The sequence below is a fragment of the Zosterops lateralis genome, assembly GCF_965231275.1.
Source record: "Zosterops lateralis genome assembly, chromosome: 12".
Taxonomy (NCBI): domain Eukaryota; kingdom Metazoa; phylum Chordata; class Aves; order Passeriformes; family Zosteropidae; genus Zosterops; species Zosterops lateralis.
In genome coordinates, this window is record NC_139772.1 from 14,393,388 (window position 1) to 14,412,279 (window position 18,892).

An 18,892-nucleotide genomic window follows, 5' to 3' on the forward strand; every position below is an offset into this window, starting at 1 on the left:
CTGCCGTCGCCATGGCAACCGCCCCGCCCTCGCTCCCTATTGGCCGAGCGGCGCGCGGAGCCCGGGCAACCGCCCGGCGCGGCGCGGGGTTGTTGTGGAGGGCCGGTTGTGGGGCGGCGGCGGCGGGCGGAGGGTCCCGGTCCGGTTCCGCCGGACCCCGCTGCCTCCAGCGGCCGGGCGATCGCTCTCGGCCCGCCCAGCGCTTCTGTCTCGTGATGTTCATCAGCGGTGAGGCCTCGTCCCCCGCTGCACCGCCTCTCAGGAGGGTCTCGCCGTGACCGTGTGTGTGCGCCCGCAGGACGGGCGGGGCAGCCCCGGTGCACGGCCTGGCCGTAGGACGCGCTCGCGGAGCGGAGCCTCGCCGGGAGGAGAAAGGCGCTGCCCGCCCCAGAGGCGCCGCGCTGAGCCATGGCCGTGGCCGTCACCACCAAGACGGCATGGAAGCTGCGTGAGTGCCGGGCCTGGGAGCGGGGGGGGATCGGAGCCGCCGCATCCCTGCCCTGGGTATGGTGTCCCCACCCTCCTTCAGCAGGAGGTTTCGACTCCTGGAAGTCCTGCTGAAAAACGTAGCGGCGCAGTGAATGGCCTGGCCTTGTCAGTGCTGTTTTCGAAGGGTCACGGTCTTTATTTTTTCTGGATAGTTGGTGCAGTGCTAGGCTAAGCGCCTGTCTAACCCCATATAACTCTGCTGTAGTACAAGAACAACCGAGGCAGTGAGGGATGGGGCTCCTGTCAAGGGGCAACCCTGGATGTACAGAGAGACTGGGTAATGAGAGGCTGGAGAGCAGCCCCACAAAAAGGGATGTGGGTTTCCTGGTCGATGTCAAGTTGAAAATGAGTCATCAGTGTGCCCTGGTAGCGCAGAGGGCCAGCTGTGCCCTGGGGTGCATTGAGGAAGGTGATGGTCTCACTCTGCTCTGGGGCAGCCTCACCTCTAGTCCTGGGCCACGTTTGGGCACCACAGTTTAAGAAGGATATAAAGCTTTTGGAGAGTATCCAAGGAAGGGCTGTGAATATCGTGGAGGGTCTAGAGGGTAAGGCCTGCAAAGGAGTGATTGAGGTCTCTTGGCTTGTTCAGCCTGGAGAAGAGGAGGCTGAGGGCAGAGCTTATCATGAGCTGCAGCTCCTTCATGAGTGCATTGGAGGGACAGCTCCGATCTCTGTGTCTGTGACCAGTGACAGGACCTGAACCAGCCTCTGGAGCTGTGCCAGGGGATGATTAGGTTCAATATTAGGGAAAGATTGTTCACCTTCACAGGAGCAGGCTCCCCAGGGAGGTAGTTACAGCACCAGGCCTGCCTTTGGACAACACTGTCAGCAAAGGAGGGGATTGTCCTGTGTAGGACAAACAGGACTTGATGATCCTTGTGGGCCCCTTCCAACTCAGAATATTCTGTCATTCAATGGAAACTGCTCTTGAGAGCAGGTTATGAGGTTATCCCCTCAGTGTCAGGGGGAAGGCCCCAAAATTAGCCTCTCTGGGGTTGTCCTTCTTTGGTGCTCACTTGTTACAGAAGGTTCACTGAGCTCTCTGCTGCAGGAGGAATGAGGTGATTTTTGCAGGGCCTGTGTGTCCCACCCTCTTGAAATTGCTTTGCAAGAGACAGTGAGAGCCTGCTGGTTTCATGTCCATTATTCTTCCTCTGAAGGAGCAGTAGACAGTTGCTGACTATCAGTTTCTAGCTGGTCACTGATGAGTTATTTCATAGAGGAAATGTTGAGGAATGCTTAGAAGCAATAGGATGTGATCATTTGCTTTAATCAGTGAATGGGCTCTGGAAACTGGCTGTCAGAAATAGTGTCCTTGACTGGTAACACATGAAGTCATCTGAGATTTCTGATTTAGGAATTTTGTATCTTTTTGAGCAGAAAGCCAGTTTGCTCTGTTATCTTCCCGTCACTGAAACGCCAATTGCAGGAAAAGCTGGAAGTCTATCCATCTCCATTCACCCTAGGCAGAGGTTCTTAATTTTCATTTTTGCTAGGCTCTGCCCCATCTTAGCATCCTCTTTAGAAGCAAAAACATTCTGAGTGTTAGGGATGTTTCAGCAATGCTAATTAGAAGTTCAGTGTTACTGGGCTGGTGGGTGATAGCTGGTGACAAGAACTTAATGAAATAAAAAAATTGTGGGTTTAAGGGACTTGTGAGAGAGCAAACAAACCTCTCTGCCCAAGGCAGACATCAATTTAAATTTATCACCTAGCTTTTAGGAACATGCTTCCACAATGACTTTTAAACTTACAGTATATTATTAAGAAGGAAATCAAGAGAGGAAAAAGTGGAGCTGCTGACACTTGTTTCAGCAGCAATGCTGAGCATCTGTCCTTGCAATTTTAACTATAGTTGGTCTAGTAAAACTAATTGTACTTTTGGTTACCTTCTAGTCTGTGTATCCACATAGGCAATGTGGAAGTTTGGTCTTTCAACACAATGCAGGTGTATTTTCAGATCTGCCCTTCACATGTAATTTATGGTCCAGTTGCCTTTGTAATTTGAACGGTGTTTCTCCAGCCCAAGTGAAAGTCACACAGTTTTGCTTTCAAAAAAACACTCTGGAGAGTTTGAGATCAAAGTACCTGTAATTATTATTGCAGCCATCTAAAATCCTTTTGGATTAGTGTTGCATGTAAAATTATCAAATTGCTCCTCCCAGCCAAGCAATCTGAATGAAAGCTGATTTGATGCTACCTAGCCTTTTTACAGATTCATAACTATTTTTACAGTTTCATAACTATTATGCATGCAAATCCTGTGACCTTTCAAAGAAGAGAACGGTAAGATGAAGGTATTTGTCCCTGCCAAAATTTTGAAATAATTTAGAATTTCACTGTGAGATATCTAAGCTCCTTTGATGCTCATTTGGTTTCTTTTTTCCCCCAAATTGGTTTCTTTATGATGAGTTTTCCATAGAGTTCTGTTGTTGCAGTTTCAGAGCGTCCCCTCAGCTCCCAGTTTTTAAACAGTCATTAAGCATCAATCAGATTTGTTGTTTTCTGCCCATTTGGATGGCTATTCACCCTCCTTTGTCACAGCTGCATGCCCTGCAGTGCTCAGTTTTGCCTGTGCTACCTGGTGGGGATGTAGCAAAGCCTCTGCCAAAGCCCAGGGAAGGGAGCTCCACCTCTCCCCACTGCTGAGTCTGGCTTTTTTTCTGGGTAAGGTAACAAACTGTGCTGCTGCTCCTCTGCCAGTTCCTCTCAGGTTGGACTGTCTGCTGCTGCTCTCTAGAGCAGGATTAGAGGGCCTTTCACTAGATGACTCTGGCTGCTGTGCATTATTGCAGGTAAAGTGCCTTCTGTGATCAGGGTGCTGCACTTGAGCAAATTTTCAAAAGCTCTTCAGCTGCTGCAAGTGAGAGAAGATGCTTTTTGTAAACCACGTGAGCACTGGAGTCTTGAAACTTTGATCAGCAAATGTTTTAAGTGCAGCAGGCAGATCCAAGAAGGACTGCTCGAAGTAAGATAATAGTGTGACTTCTTATCTGGACAGTGGGCTGCTGCAGCTTGTCCAGTGGAAACTGGAAAGTGTTTCTGGAGAAAAAATCTTTTTTTTAGACCTTTTGGAGGGATGGGATGAAAATTTTTATAACTGATGTGTAATAAGTGCTTGCTTTGTTTTGTGCAGAAGAGATCATGGCCCACAGCAGCAATGTATCCTCAGTGGTCCTGGGAAAAGGCTCAGGCCGGATGCTGGCCACTGGAGGAGACGACTGTCGGGTCAACATATGGTCAGTTAGCAAGCCCAACTGCATCATGGTAAGAACAGGCCTGTTTTCAGCTTTTGGGGTGTGGGAATACTAATTCTGAGGTTTGGAGGGTAGAGAATGAGGGGAAAGATTGTTGGGAGTGGAGACTGTGGGACTTTTGAATAGCTTGCCAACGCAAGGCTGTGTAACCAGATTCTTACTAAAGATGGGGATGGAATTGGGTGCCTGGTGAGACCACTGCTCTAGAGACATTGTGGGAATGCTTGAGCTGGACCAGTGCTTGCTCAGATAATAAATATTGTGGTTTATTATTTTACCAGTCTACAAATAATTAAAGGAAGAGTTTTGTACAAGAACAGCTAGTTTTATAGTGCAGGCTGCAGGGGCCAGTTTTATACCCCGGAGTTTGCAGTCACAGCAGGAGATATCCCCAGCAGGATGCATTCCCACCTGTGCCACCATCCCTAACTGTCAGCATAAAGGTTGCCATGATAGTTTGCTGTAGGCTGGGGAGGAGTAACTCTGGTTGCAGTGTGTTACCAAGGGTAGGGCTACCTCAGCAGTGATCACTGAAGAGCACCATAAATATATATTTAACAGATATCCATCCTGCGTCGCTTTGAGTGGGTGTTGTATAAAACCAACTTTAGCATGTCTCTTGTCAGTTGTTTAATTAACAACACAATAATGTTGTGGTATTGAAGGCATTGCTCTAGCCAGTGTGAACCTTGTGAGAAAGCAATCAGGAAAGTCAGGTCAAAAAGGCTGAAAGGAGAATTTGTCCACTTTATTTTTCGTTCATTAAGTGTATGAAGGGTCACCTTTGACAGGGCTGTGCTTTTTGGGTAGTGTAGCTGAGCAATGTCTTTCCAGGCCCTTGGTGGTGGCATGACTCCAGTTTGAAAATGGATTATGGCCTTACTAGAGAAGGCTGAAGGACTAACTCTGTACCTTTTGGTGGTAGCAGAGCTGCACCTCTCCGGCTGTTCCTGGGGACACAGACACTGAGAGCTGCTGTTTCTCAGAGGCAGGGACTGACTGAAGCTGCTTGTGCCATTCTCATATATCAAAAGAATCTTGATTTTTGGTATTGTCCTGTGAAGTTCATTTTTAGTGTTTATATTATAATGATTATGGATGTTTGTATTGGGAAAGAGGGAGAAGAGGAACTTTTCAAGTAACATTGTGACTTGGTTTAAGTGTGAGCTGTAGTTCTCACTCAGTAATGGCAGTTGCGTCTGTGGATTTTGAAGAGAATTTCAATTGCACATGGATTCCTAAGAAAGCTCCATGAGAACAGGCAGCTTCCAACTGGCATTCCCAGCCTCTGTATGTGTGTGGGAGGCACAGAGCTAGTGTAGCTATTTAAAAAGACATTTGAGGATGGACTAAAGCAGAGAATACTCCTTATTTGGCAGGCGGAAAGTCTGGAGTGGTGGAATTTGTTTTCTAGAGCTAGTTTTAAATATTCTTGTGTTTTACTAAAATATAGGCCTTTTCAAAATGCTGATGTAATTTGTAAGCTTTCGGGTGCTCAAGGATGAAAGGAACTTCATACATGTGAATTACTGCTTATGCCTCAAGTCAGTATTTCAGTGTTAGCACCATGCTATCACTGACATCCATTGCTGGCAGCAACCTATGGCTCAGTGCTTGTGTGAAGGTTTCAAAGTAGCCCTGCTTTTGCTCTTGCTTTGATTTTGTAACTGGTTCATGACACTTACGTGACCCATTTAAAGCAAGCATGTTGCCATTGTGCTACCACAGCATAATTTTTATGATGTAAGAATGTGTCAGCCTTGTCTGAGATCCGCGCCTAATGTTTAACTACCTGTGTCTCTGTTGATGCATCCTTCAAAACTTAGTCAGTGTGGCCCAGAAAGTGGGATAATGTGGGAAGCCAGGTGTGCTGTGCTGGGTGCAGGGATGGGCTTTAGGGTGCTCTGCCATCCTGGTGACTGCTGAGGAAAAAGGACTGTGGCACAGCCAGGTGGTCTCAGCTCATGGCTAAGGAGTTACCCCTCGAGTATGAGCAGTGCCATGGCTCATACAGAGCTGTGCCAGCAGCTCTTCACTGACACTGGTGGTTTTCTTTGCAGAGTTTGACGGGCCACACGAGCCCCATTGAGAGCCTACAGGTGAACCCCAATGAGAAGCTCATAGTCGCAGGGTCCCGGTCAGGGTCCATTCGAGTTTGGGACCTGGAAGCTGCCAAAGGTATGTGTCCATGAGTTCTTGCTTCTGTTCATGCACACCTTTTGGGGAATTGTTATGTTTAATGCCTGTACTGACCCAGAAGGTTCCTGATTTAAGAAGCCTGGCATTGCTTTCATCTGTATCTCTTTTTTGCCCTTCTACTGAGGCTATACAGCTGTGTATTCATGCTTGAGCAGAAATTTGGACATGTATTGAAGACACTGATCTAAGGAGCTAGTTTTTATGGTTTTGACCTGAGTGTGTCAAAATCTGTATTCCAGACCAGTTTCCATGCATGTATAGATAACTAGGCATATAGAATTTGTATTCAGAGTCTCAGCTTAGAATGGTCAACCTCAGTAGAAGCATCCCAAACCAGAATGGAAGTTTTAAATTTCTGAGGTTCTGCATAAATGCAGGAAATCTCTGCTTGTTGACTTCTTGTTCTTAGGTTCTAACTTTTCTTTTTTCCTCAAGCAGTTTTTCTGGTCTCCTGCTCTTGCATGGCCACATAAATAGACAAAGACCTAATTTTTAATAAACTGTAAAAGCTATTAACTCATCAAGCTCTGGTCCTTTAAAGGCCACTGTTGAGTCACTCTTATTAATTGCATTTTCCTCAAATCTTAGAATGAGTTTGCAAAGGTATCATAAATCACTTGAGTGCATTCCAGCAGGAATACCAGAAAATGACTGAATATAGGTTGCTACTTGTTCATAGAAGGAATGTGTAATGAAAATAGACTTACACTTGCTGAGCTAAGGAGGCAAACCACAGGCAGCATCAGTAATGAAAAGCACTTTTGTCATTCAGACAGTTAGAATCAGTTCAGTTATGGGATAGTTTGGCTCTGCCTGTGGGGAGTAGCTGATCTGGCTGCCTTTATTAGAAGACCTGTGAGCCAGTGTCTGTGCAAATGACCACCCCAGCCCTGGCTCAAGAGCTAATTTCTGCCAGGGGAATCATCAGCTTGTTCCAGATGATGGATGAGGGAGAGGGATTGCCCTTGTTATTATCTGAGCAATTTTTCTTAGAGTTGAGTTCTGCATTTGTCACTGCTTGCCAAGATAGGATGTACCAGTTCTACTGGTCCTTTCTGGTTTCCAGAATTACAGGGGGTGTTACTTGATGACTTGCTGAAACACTGATCGTTTCTTTGTTTCCTGCTTCCTAAGCATCCATTTCCTGTATTTATGATGATTCTTGCAAGGGACAATTGAAGGAGTCCAGGGTGAATATTGGAACCTAAGAGGTGGTGCCTGGATGGGGTGCAGAGTCCTGGGAAAGGATCTGTTTTAGGTGAATGCTGCAGGCAGTCAAGACTGTTTCACTTCACTTCACTTCCTGGTTGAAACTATTCCTCCTCTGGTCCATTTTGCTGTCTGTGTAACAAATGGAAAGATGCACTGCCTGCCAGCTGCCTCATTTTTAGAATGGAGGTCTTTAGAGTTATGTCTGTAGTTTCCATACCTAAGGACAGGACTGTCATTAAGTTCATTGATCATGGGCTTTCTATCGCTGTTTCTTTGCATTGCTGGGGTAAAGTCAGAGATATTTCCACAAAATAATGTAATTTTCCATAAAATATTGGTGGGGATAGTATGGCTACACTTCTGCATGGTGTCTGGTGGAAATGAACTATTAAATATTTTTCCCCTATTCCTTCTCTCTGCTCTGCCTCTCATTTTCCCAGTTCTTCGTAGCCTACCAGGTCACAAAGCGAATATCTGCAGCCTTCATTTTCATCCTTTTGGAAGCTTTGTGGCATCTGGCTCTTTGGACACCAACATTAAGGTAAATCCCAGCTTCCACTAGAGATTTCCCTCTTTACTTGCAGTGTCTTTGTTTTGAAGAGTGCCAAGCTGTTGATGGATGCTGCACATCATCATTTCCATGTGTGGGCAGGTGTGTTTATGAGTGCTTGTGAAATCTGTGCTGTATTTTCACAGCCAGCTCATGAATGTGACTCCTCTGGTGTGGAATGTGGTTCTGAGTAAGGTGCCAGCCAAGACCTGGTTTCAGCAAGCACAGATGTCCTGGTTGGTGTGGATTGTATCTGCTTTCTCAGGCTGGTGTTTAACTGTCAGAACTGAGCTGCTGTAGTAAGAGGTGCCTTCCAGGAGTGATTCTCCCTTGAGGAGTTAGAAAATATCCCTAAGGCCTACAGGGGTTCAGCAGGCTGTTCATTCTGCAGTATCTGTTAGCTTGGTGACACAGAGATCCCTTGGTCTGGCAGGACCCTTGAGCCCTCAGCATACTGCTTTAAACATATAATTTGTTTGCTTTTCTTTCTTGTAGCTCTGGGATGTAAGAAGGAAAGGCTGTATCTTCACATTCAAGGTAAAATGTTTCATTAGGTTTCAGGCAAAGAGGGGTGAAAGATTTCTCTTGAGGACTTTTGGGTAAACCTAAATGTGATTATGCACAGTGAGCATCCTGGTTTTCCAGCATGAAAATAAGATCTGCACAATTTGTGAAGTGGCCTGGCAAACCAATGCATGGGAATATGAAATGGATATTATGGGATATCAGTGGGAATATAGTGTGGATGGCTTTGGTGGGGAGAGCATGCGTGAGGATTTCTTTATATTGTTAATGGTATTACCACTGCACTGGGGTGGTTCTGCTCTTGAGACCTTTTTCTACCTGAAGAACTTGCTGAATATTAATTTCATGTAGAAACCATGGACTAAGTGTCACAGCACTTCTATCTGACCATATGTAAATCTGCAATTTAGAAATGATTCTTATTAGTGAAGCCAGATCTGTATTTACCATACTTAAACTGATGGAGTAAATGACTAAGTGAGAGAGATTACATACATTTAGTGTGGCTGGCTGTAGTGTCTTGAGTACAGTGTTGTGTTCTGCAAGCTGTGAGCTCTTTAAACACTTATTTGTTTTTGGTTTATTATATTGTATAGGATTGAAAGACAAAAGCCAGAATAGTGTTTGTTTTCCTCATTTCAGGGTCACACAGAAGCAGTTCGGTGTCTCCGCTTTAGTCCTGATGGGAAATGGGTGGCCTCTGCTGCTGATGATCACACTGTAAAGGTAATTTATTGTGACACCCTCCTTATGTGCTTGTGAGCACATGGGAGTGCTGGGATTGTCTTTTTGCCAGGCATTGCCAGTACTCGCGCATAAATTCCCTTAGTTCATTTGGCAGCTGACTGAGTGAGCCCTGTGGCTTTGCAGAGACTGATTTTCTTATGGGGCTTGTGTCTGATGGTCCACAGCACCAATGGAAGAACTGCATGGGTTGAAATGCCCTTATCCAGCAGACACCGTGAGAGACACTATGCACAGAAAAATCAATGTTTTGATGGTAGTAGAGTTGTGATACCTGAATGTTGGCTTCAGTAAACCTTGTAGAATGAGTTGTCCACAGCACATTGCTTCACCAGACTAACTCCTGGCTCTGTTTGTGTTATACACATTACATGTGATTATCAGTCTGAAAATTGCTGTCAGGGCTGAGCAGAGCAAGAGAAGGAGTTCAGGAAAGTATTTACTGAACAGTGACTTCAGTTGTTTCACAGAGAGTATGGAGGAATGGGGAAGAAGGACTGATTTTATTTTTGAGTTTCACATGAAATTAACTGATAATTATTTCACTGCATTTTCAAGTGGAGACTAGAGCACAGGAAGAAGGAATTGCTAAGGGATTCAGAGCTTTTGGATTTTTGTTTGTTCACTTTTGAGATACAGTCTGTAGGGACAGATGGAACAGCTATATTTTGTCTCAGTCTCTAAATATAAAACAAAAACGTCTAGGGGACAAGTGACATGGAAAATAAAAGATAATGCAAAAAAACCCAAAACAAAGCCTTAAATTATTTGGATGGTACTTTTTCCCTGATTATTGCCTTCTTTGACAGACTTGGGTCTGTTCTTGGATGGGGGAAGTGTTAGAAGGTAGCCAGTACAAGGAAATCCCAAGTGTATTGGAAATCTCTAACATTAAATCTCTTCAAGAGTCTCTGTTCTTTCCTCCTTTCAGCTGTGGGATCTGACTGCTGGGAAGTTAATGTTTGAGTTTACGGGACACAGTGGCCCAGTAAACGTTGTTGAATTCCACCCCAATGAATACCTTTTGGCTTCTGGCAGCTCTGACAGGTACGTAACGGGAGGGAGAAAGAAGGGAAATGGTGAATGTCTGTTCCATTTCCTGATGCCTTTCCTTGTAGGAACATGACAAGGAGGAGTGTCACGCAACTCAAACCTGCCATTGCAAGAGCCAGACATCTAGACAGCAGGACATGACATCTGTGATGGGCAGAACATGGAGATCTTCCCTTCTCATCCAAAATTGATGGCACCTTCTGCCACTCTAGAAACCAATGTGTAGCCCCAAGCCTCTCACTAATCCAGCTGACATCCTGTGTGAACAGCAGGCAGCCCTGCTCAGCTGGCAGGGTGTTCTCTTAGCTCTGGGTCAGCTCTAAATGCCTGTCCATGTCTCTAAATATCTCTGTCTGGATTCATGGATCTTAGCTAGACCAGCCTTCTGTGTAGGGTTACTGTATGTGCACTACAGGAAAAGTCATTCTGACTGTTAGTGTTTTGTTTAAAATCTGGATCCTACTGTGATTTCTAGGGTGACAAGCACTGAATTTTGTTGTGTTGTGTGTACAGGACTGTTCGGTTCTGGGACTTGGAGAAGTTTCAAGTTGTGAGCTGTATTGAAGAGGAAGCTACTCCTGTCAGGTACATTAAATTCCTACAGAAATGTGCTAGGTAGAAACTAAAGGTGGGGTGAAGAGGGGTTTTCCTCAGAGAGAGACTTTACTGGGGAGCAGTTTGGGCTGCTGGAGATGTTGCACAGGCCCACCAGGTTGCACAGGCGAACACCACATTGCAAGGTTCATTGTTAAAAACAGAACTGAGGGTGTTCAGTGTAGTCAGAGATCCTCAAGGACTGAGCAAGGTGGGAATGCTGTGCCTGATTCATCTGCTGCCTTCCTCCCAGGTGTGTGCTCTTCAACCCGGATGGCTGCTGCTTGTACAGCGGCTTCCAGGATTCGCTGCGTGTGTACGGCTGGGAGCCAGAGCGCTGTTTTGATGTGGTCTTGGTGAACTGGGGAAAAGTAGCTGACTTGTCTATCAGCAACAACCAGCTGGTAAGCAACTGCTCCTGAGGCGGGGGTAGGCAGCTGTGAAACACAAGATAAAATCCTGCTGCCTTCTTGCAGGCTTTCAGACCTGTAAGCTTGTGTCAGGGCTTGAAGCGTGCCCAAAGGCTGTGTGCCTTGTGCTCCACTTATATCTCTGGCTTCTGGAGGAAAGAACTGGAGCTTAGTTTGACCAGTATTTAGAAGCTGTGCTTGGCAAAAAAATTTATCCATGCCTTTCATAAATCACTGGCAACTTCAGGTTGAAAAATCTGCAGCACTGAACGAAGCAGTCCTCAAGCACAGTTACTCAGGGTCACTCCATCATGCCTGTTCTCAAAAGGGCTGGTGTGCACCCTACTCCTTGGTGAATTATCTTGATCTTTTCCCTCTGCAGATAGGAGTTTCCTTTGCACAAAGCACAGTCTCTTCCTTCGTTGTGGATCTCAGCAGAGTCCCAAAGTCGGATTCTATTCCTCACGGGTTGATCAGGGACGACCAGCCTCTTGTGCCACCTACCCCCACAGGGTCCTCCCTTCGCCGCATCTATGACAGACCCTCAACGAGCTGCAGCAAGCCACAGAGGTGAGGGAGTCTGCTGGCTTGTTGAGTTTCAAAATTTTATGGAAATGTCCCAGGCACTCAGTGCTCTCTCTCTCTCTGTCAGTATGGCTTCCCATGACAACAACTCTTTTTCTACAGCAGAGTGAAGCACAACTCAGAGAGTGAGAGGCACAGCCCTAGCAGTGAAGATGACCGGGATGAGAAAGAATCAAAGGCTGAGATCCAGAACCAGGAGGATTACAAAGAGATCTTCCAGCCCAAGAATGCAATCTGTCAGTACCAGGGTTTGTGGTGCTTTTGAGTAGCTTGGGTTTGAGATCAGGATGCTAAACTAATTTAGTAGAATTGAGCTTTGGCTTACTGTGACAGAGACTTCGCCTGTGACTGGAGAGTTTAGAAAGCTTTTCTTTAATATTTTGTGCTTGGACACTGAAGCACAGATCATGTTGGTGAATGGCTTAAAAGTGGCACCTTTACTAGGGTACAGTGATGCCTGTTTGAAGCCTGGCTCGGAATCAGAGCTTCATTGTAAAGGTGCTGCCTTCCTATTCTGAGTGTTAAAGGAATTTTATTAGCTTAGAATTTTGATATGTATAAGATCAGCAGTCTTCATTAAAGAAGGAAAGGCAAAATGTTTTTTTAAAGCAAGGACTGTTGTTTAGGAGGCATTGTGCAGTGTCTGTATCTCATTTTTATGCAAATGATAAAAATGAGATACTCTTTCTGAGGAATTCATAGCAGTTATTTTTATTTACTTATATAAATCAATTATTTTATTTACTTATATAAATCAATAACAGGAGGTGGATTTTTCCTAATATCATTTGTTGTGATAGTGCCTTGTCTCATGCTTCACACCCTTACAGCAGCAGTGAAACACAGGGGTCAGTTTTGTCCCTTCCATGAAGGCTGAAAGCTTTTAGCTAAACTCAACAGTAGTCTCAAGGTCCAAAGGAGATGACTCTGCTTGTTGTGTCACTGATTACCCTCATGTGTGGAGTTATTGGAGATTTCTCTGCTCCAAGGTTGACTTGCCACTTATCTGTAGCCTTGGATGCTCCTTCATTTGTTTATTATTTAAATCTTTTCCGTAGGCCGAACTCCTCCTCGAAATGAGCCGTTTCCAGCCCCTCCTGAGGATGGTGAGTATGGAAATGGCCCCCTGGTGGGGATGGGGTTAGTGGCACTCAAAAGAGGGAGAGCTGCCTGAAGGCAGAAATTACTCCTTGCAGTGTAGCTAAACAGAACCTTTGCTCTCAACTCTTGAAAGTAACAATCAGTTTCTGCTTTCCCACTTCTCTCCGTCTCCATAGAGCCTGGAACTGCAAAGGAAGCAGTGAAGCCCAGCCAAGGTGCAGAAGTCCAGACGTCATTGCCAAAGCAAGAGCTCGTATGTACTCTGATCTGTAAATTGCTGTTCCTGCTCCCCCTGTGAACCATGTGCAGAGCTGGAGAATTTGTGATTCCTTACTCAGGCTGATTCCTTCAGTGAAAGGCAGTAGAAGTGCAGCTCCAGACTTTGTGCTGCCAAGTGTCTTGCCTTAGCAGTGGAACCAATGGCAAGCCTCCAACAGGCTCTGCCTCTCTCTAAAACTAGTTTGCTGCTTGTGCTTGCAGTGGTGCTTCTCCTTGCATCTCAGAATTGGGGCACTCCAGAGAACCAAGTGCCGAGTTTCTACAAGTGCTTGAACAGAGGCTGTTTTGTTGCCGAAAGTGCAAGCAGCTGATGGGCCAGAATTCATTTTACTGGCTTCTTTAGAATTCTCACTTAGCCCTCAGGCTGGCCACAGCCCATTGCCCTAATTTCAGATAACAATAGCAGCACTTGGCACTTCTGCTGCAGCATCTCCTTGTTCTTTACAAACCTTAATTACATCGTGGTGTGTACCTGACAGACACTTTATTGCCTCTTAAATTATGCTAGCAAACTGGAGGCTGCTTCTGTCTGCTTCTGTGTTAGGACCCTGTGATGAGAAGAAAGCAGGTCAGAAATAAAGGTCATTAAACTAGGGCTAGACTGTTCTGCTAGAACTTTTATCCCAATTTCTCCTGCAGCCCGATCCAGTCCAGAGGCCACCAATTGCCTCCTCAACTTCTTTGACCAGAACAGAACCATCAGTGATTCCTGCAGCCAGGAATGAGCCCATTGGCCTGAAGGCTTCTGACTTTCTCCCAGTAAGTGTCTCTGGACAATGTTTTCCAGCCAATGTCTGTGTTGGGTGGCATCAAAAGGGGGTGCCCCATTGTGATAGGTAGGAATACAGCTGAGTTGAGCCCTGCTTATGAAGAACCTGTTAGCAAAGCAGAGAGCAAGGAGTGAGACAGTCACTGAACTATTCCATGTACCAGACAGTGGTTAATTTAAAAAATTGGTGTCTGCCATTACATGTATATAATAATTTCACAGGAGTCTCTGCCTCTTCCATATTGGAGGCTTCTTGGTCTCGCGTGGGGAGGGTTTTAAAAGGGGGGAAGACCAGAGCATCCTGATTATCCCAAACTCTAAATGTGAGTGAAGGAAGCAGTGGTTCTAGCATGGCCTGGGCAGGAAGTAAATTGAGACATTGAGAGTCTAATGAATTATGTAAGATTTATGCTTTGTCATAAAACATGCAGTTCCCAGACAAGTGTTTCACATAAAAAATTGGGTTTGTGTGAAAACATTTCTTCATTAAAACATACCAGTTTTGAAAACTTACTTTAAATTCACCTTTCTTGAGAGTTTTTCCAAAGCTTTGAACCTGTTTGTGATTGACGTAGTAGAAAAAGCAGGAAATAAGTAACTGAAATCAGAACAAATTGAGCATTTCCATTTCAAAAGGTTTTTACAACTATCTGCGGGGAAGTCAGTATTCGCTGACATTCTCTGCAGCAAAATTGGCTCTCACCAAAGCCAGAGAATGCTCCCAGCCTTCTGTGCCATCCTGCTCTGTTAATGGTGTCTGTACTTGCAGGCTGTGAAAAACCAAAGCCAGACGGAGCTGGTGGATGAGGAAGCCATGTCCCAGATCAGGAAAGGCCACGAGACCATGTGTGTGGTGCTCACTAGCCGCCACAAGAACCTGGACGCCGTGCGGGCTGTTTGGAGCATCAGTGACATCAAGGCAAGCATGTGGAGTTACCTGAGGCTCGTGAGGGGAACAGCTGAGCAGCTCTTTGCTTCTCTGGGGCTGCTTCTGCCTCATACAAAACACAGGGTCTCACAGCTTTTGTCCCCAGGGGTGCACCACAGAATGCTGCAGCTTGAATGGTCACAAAGAAACATGGAGAAAACTTTCCCATGAGAGAGTTGTCTTCCCTAGCCAACTTCATGTTTCCTCTACCTTGTTTTGGAAAAGCAGCAGTAGATACTAATTTGCATTAGCCTAACCAGTTTGACCTCTGCAAAAGATGACTTTTTCTTCTCCTTCTCTCTCAGAACTCTCTGGACTCTGCAGTGGCAATCAACGATCTGTCTGTTGTTGTGGATCTCTTGAATATTGTCAACCAAAAACCGTGAGTCCTGGATGGGGTCAGCCCCTGGGATGTGCAAGAGCCACCTGGCTGGGAGTTGGGAGCTCTGCCTTGTACCTGCCCCATGTCCAGTGGGCCATGGCAGCATGAAATTCATGTGCTTGTAGTCACATCCTGAACCCTGCAGTGACAGTAACTGCTGGAGTTATTTGAGGCCAAGGAAAATCAAAGTCTTGGGGCTTCATAAAGTGTTTCTGCTGAGAGGCAAAGAAATATGTCCGAACCTGCCACTTTCTCTCACGAGGGGGAGTCAGTGAACTTGCTCTATGAACTTGAGTGTCTCTGTCCGGGCATTTGCCAGGAAGTCTTATTTGTGTCAGCTCAGCTTTGTAAAGCCTCCGTCTCCAGTCTCAGGATATGTCCTTCTTTTTTCAGGTCTCTCTGGAAGCTGGATTTGTGTACTATAGTCCTGCCACAGATAGAAAAACTACTCCAAAGTAAATATGAAAGGTGAGGCATCAAGAACATGGCGTGCTTGGGGAGACAGGGTATAGGTAGTGATAGGGGAGCTGTGCTGGGTATTTTGTACCTGAAGGAAAATCCTGAGAAATCACTGCAGATACAGTATCCTGCTGATATGAAGCCTGAAAAAGGATGATGGAGTTGCCAGGTGTGTGTGGGAAAAGATACAGAAAGTATACATGGGCAGGAAGAGCAGGATAGTGGGATTTGTCGTAGGTGTGTTGGATTAAAGACAGCTCTGGCAGCCAGGAGGGGTCATGTAAAACAAATGGGCTTTGCACACTGCTGGGAATGAAGCTGTTAGCTTGGAACAAGGGGAATGAAGTCCTGGAACAGACTTGGGGGCTCATCTTTAGAGGAAAAAATTGCAGCCTCTCTTAAGATGGAGTTCCTGCTCTTTCTTCTGGGAGAGAGGTTCCTGCCAGGTTCCCTTGGCAGGACATCTCTGCCCTTGAGCAGAGAGGTCCTGTTCAGGTGGGGTATGTGCCAGGATCTTTGAAACAGGCTCGCTTTGTGAAAGCTTTGGAACTCAGATGTGTTGTTGGTACTTGGCTGTTGCTCTCCTTCCCTGGTTACAGGTGGTAGAGTGAAGTTGTTTGAGGGCTGTGTATTGGGGGGACAGGAATGAAATTCAAGTGGGACCCCATTCTCTGTTTTTCAGTTATGTGCAGACTGGCTGCACATCCCTGAAACTCATTCTCCAGAGATTCCTGCCACTCATCACAGACATTCTTGCTGCACCACCTTCTGTTGGAGTGGACATCAGCAGAGAGGAAAGGTGAGGCACACACTTCCACTTGCTTCCTCCTGGGACCAGCCTTTCTCTTGGGTGAGCTTTGTCCTTGCCATCAGGGATCTGATACCAGACTGGGCATGCCTTCCCTTTGTCTGCAAACACCAATCCCTCCTGCTCAGAGGAAAAGGCCAAGGACTGCTTTTCCCTTTGCCTCTGTGCCCTGAGTCATACCTAAACAAAGTATTGGGAGTAAAACCACCGTGTGGCTTTTCCCTCTGCCTCACAAGAAACATGATTTGGTAGCCAGGCCCTGGATTTTGAGTTCATTCACAGGATAGCTTCTCTCAGGAATTGGCTTTTGGAAAACACCACCTCCTTTTTTTCTGGACTGTACTGCCAAAGGGGGAAGAGGGGTGAAAGAGCCCTTATGTGGATGCCATTCTCCTGTCTCATTCAGGACGTGGGCTGAATTCCTGGTGTTTTTGGAGAGCTGTGCTCATATTTCAGCCTCTTCCAGGCCATTTTCAGGGCTTTTGTCTCCTGCTTGATTTGCCTCTCTGGCATTGCAGGAACAGCCACACCTCAGGCAACTAAGGATTCATGCTGTATCTGCTGTCATTTTTTTCCAGGCTTCACAAATGCAAGTTGTGCTACAAGCAGCTGAAAAACATCAGTAACGTTGTCAAGAACAAGTCTGGGCTCAGTGGCCGCCATGGTAGTGCCTTTCGGGAACTGCTTCTCCTCATGGCTGTCCTGGACTAACAGCCACCACCTCCTCATGTACAAATACAGGTGGCCAAGCTTCCCCTGCTCGTGGTCTGGCTGGATTTCAGATCTCTCCGTGTGTCAGTCTTTTCCCTCTGCCCCTCTCCAGCATGGCAGGGAAGTGGAATCTGCCTGGCTGGTCGCCCACCCAGCCCTGGTGCCCTACGGGCTGGATGGAGGACCCGAGTGGAGAGACGTGTGTGCTGTGTGAGAGGCCCTGGCGGGTGGAGGGCTCCACAAAGCCCTGTAGGGAAGCTGCTTGTTTCAACTCTTCATCTCAGCATCAAGCTCTGGGCTGCTCTGTGTGTTGGCCTGTCCCTGCAGGAGGGCTCTGAGCCTGCTGTCACCCCTCCTTCCCGCTTGTGCTGTTGGTTCTTGTTGCTTGGCCCTGTGGGCCAGGGCCCCACTCTCGCTGTGCAGCTGCTGAGGACAGCAGCCACCGCCCCACAAACGCCTGCTGTGGGGTGGATGCCCTTTCCACACAGAAGGGACTTCAACTGCCTTGGGGGACCAGCCCCTTTGGCTTTGTCTGACATCATCAAAGACACTGTGCCGCTGTGCCGGTGCATCTCAAGGACCTGAACCAAGAGACTTTCTCTTGGCTTCTCCGGCATCCCTGCTGGCACCCAGGGCTGCAGAAGATCAGTATCTTCAGACTGTCCTTGGATATGAGGTCTACCTGGACCTGTTAAAATACGTGACTTGAAGACTTGTCATATGTGCTTGCCTTTGGGGGTGAGGATTTGGAAGGGTGGAGGAACAGAGGGACATGGACTGAGTTATGTCTTTCTACATCCACTGGACCATTCTTAGAAGTTTGGTTTTGGTTTTTTTTCCCCCAATAAATGTCTGTCAGAACCTTTCTGTCCCTCTTTCTTCTTTCCTCTGGGGAAAGAGGTTCCTGTTGGTGCTTTCCCTGCTCTTCCCAGCCTGTCTCCCATTTTATACACTGGAGCCTATTCTCCAGGAATCTGTAACTTAAAATGAATTTTATTAAAATATTTGTAATTTTTTTTTAAAGTTGTGTTAAATGCCTGAATCTCTTGAAGTGCTCTTCACCTTGGCATGGCTCCTGGCTGGGAGTGCCCAGGAAAAGCAGGGTTCTGTTCCCTGCCTGTCCCAGAGGAAGCTGGACATTCTCACCCTTCCTGCTGGGAGGCCGTGGTGAACAACAGGAGAGCCAGCACTTGCCAGGTGGCTTGTGGAAATCCCGGGGGCGGTTTCACTCTGCTGGGTCGTTCCCAGGCCAAGGAGCAGTGTCATCATTTAGGGCTCATCCTTCTCCCTGGCTGCTCACAGATCTCCCTCCCTCAGCTCTTCAGCAGATCTGGAGGAGTGACAATGCTGCCTCTGAGCCAGGGAGGTATTTGGAGGGCTGTTCTGGGGAGGTGGAGTGGGGCCATCAGGAACGCTAAAGCCAGTCCCCACATTGCTGGTGTTTCAAACAGTCAAGTTTTGGGGACAAAGCCTGCCCTGCTCCGTGGCTCTGGAGGAGGTGGCTCTGAAGGAGGCTTGTACAGCAAGAGGCCCTGGCACTGAGCCTGTGCAGGACACGGTGAGTGCTGCCTGCTTCGAGTACCAGGAGACTCACAGGGTGTGTGTCCTCCTGCTCTGCAGCTGCTTCCTGCTTTATCTGGTGATAATCCAATGCCTGGACCCCCATGAGGTGTGAAAAGGCTCTGCCAGCCACCAGCCTATTGTTGGGATGTGAGGCAGGGCAGGACAAGGTGGAGCAGGACATGGGCGCATTGGGACTCACTTCGGATTTAACCATTGCTCTCCTGCTTATTGCAGGAGCCTGATAGCTGCAAACTGGGATGGGGACTGTGCTGCC

General features: G+C 46.8%; 1 protein-coding gene across 2 annotated transcripts; it reads left to right on the forward strand.

The window, feature by feature from the left end:
* The first annotated feature begins 117 nt into the window (after positions 1-117).
* On the forward strand, positions 118-17,920 carry KATNB1 (katanin regulatory subunit B1). 2 transcript variants are annotated; one of them, XM_083870464.1, is made up of 19 exons: positions 118-448; positions 3,626-3,756; positions 5,807-5,924; positions 7,598-7,698; positions 8,203-8,244; positions 8,875-8,958; positions 9,908-10,023; positions 10,543-10,614; positions 10,877-11,027; positions 11,416-11,603; positions 11,721-11,854; positions 12,677-12,724; positions 12,896-12,972; positions 13,638-13,757; positions 14,537-14,686; positions 15,001-15,077; positions 15,471-15,545; positions 16,219-16,335; positions 16,923-17,920. In XM_083870464.1, the coding sequence occupies exons 1-19, from the start codon at positions 409-411 to the stop codon at positions 17,053-17,055; spliced, it is 1,974 nt and encodes a 657-aa protein (XP_083726590.1). In that variant the 5' UTR covers positions 118-408; the 3' UTR covers positions 17,056-17,920. The 2 variants fall into 2 exon arrangements, with proteins under 2 accessions (XP_083726590.1, XP_083726591.1); XM_083870465.1 differs by having other exon boundaries at positions 11,724-11,854.
* The last annotated feature ends 972 nt before the right edge of the window (positions 17,921-18,892 follow it).

Excerpts from the sequence above, each read along its gene's own strand:
- KATNB1 (XM_083870464.1), top strand. The coding sequence starts at position 409 with ATGGCCGTGGCCGTCACCACCAAGACGGCATGGAAGCTGC. Across the intron at positions 8,245-8,874 it reads GCTGTATCTTCACATTCAAG|GGTCACACAGAAGCAGTTCG; the intron begins GTAAAATGTTTC and ends TCCTCATTTCAG. Across the intron at positions 11,855-12,676 it reads CCAGCCCAAGAATGCAATCT|GCCGAACTCCTCCTCGAAAT; the intron begins GTCAGTACCAGG and ends TCTTTTCCGTAG.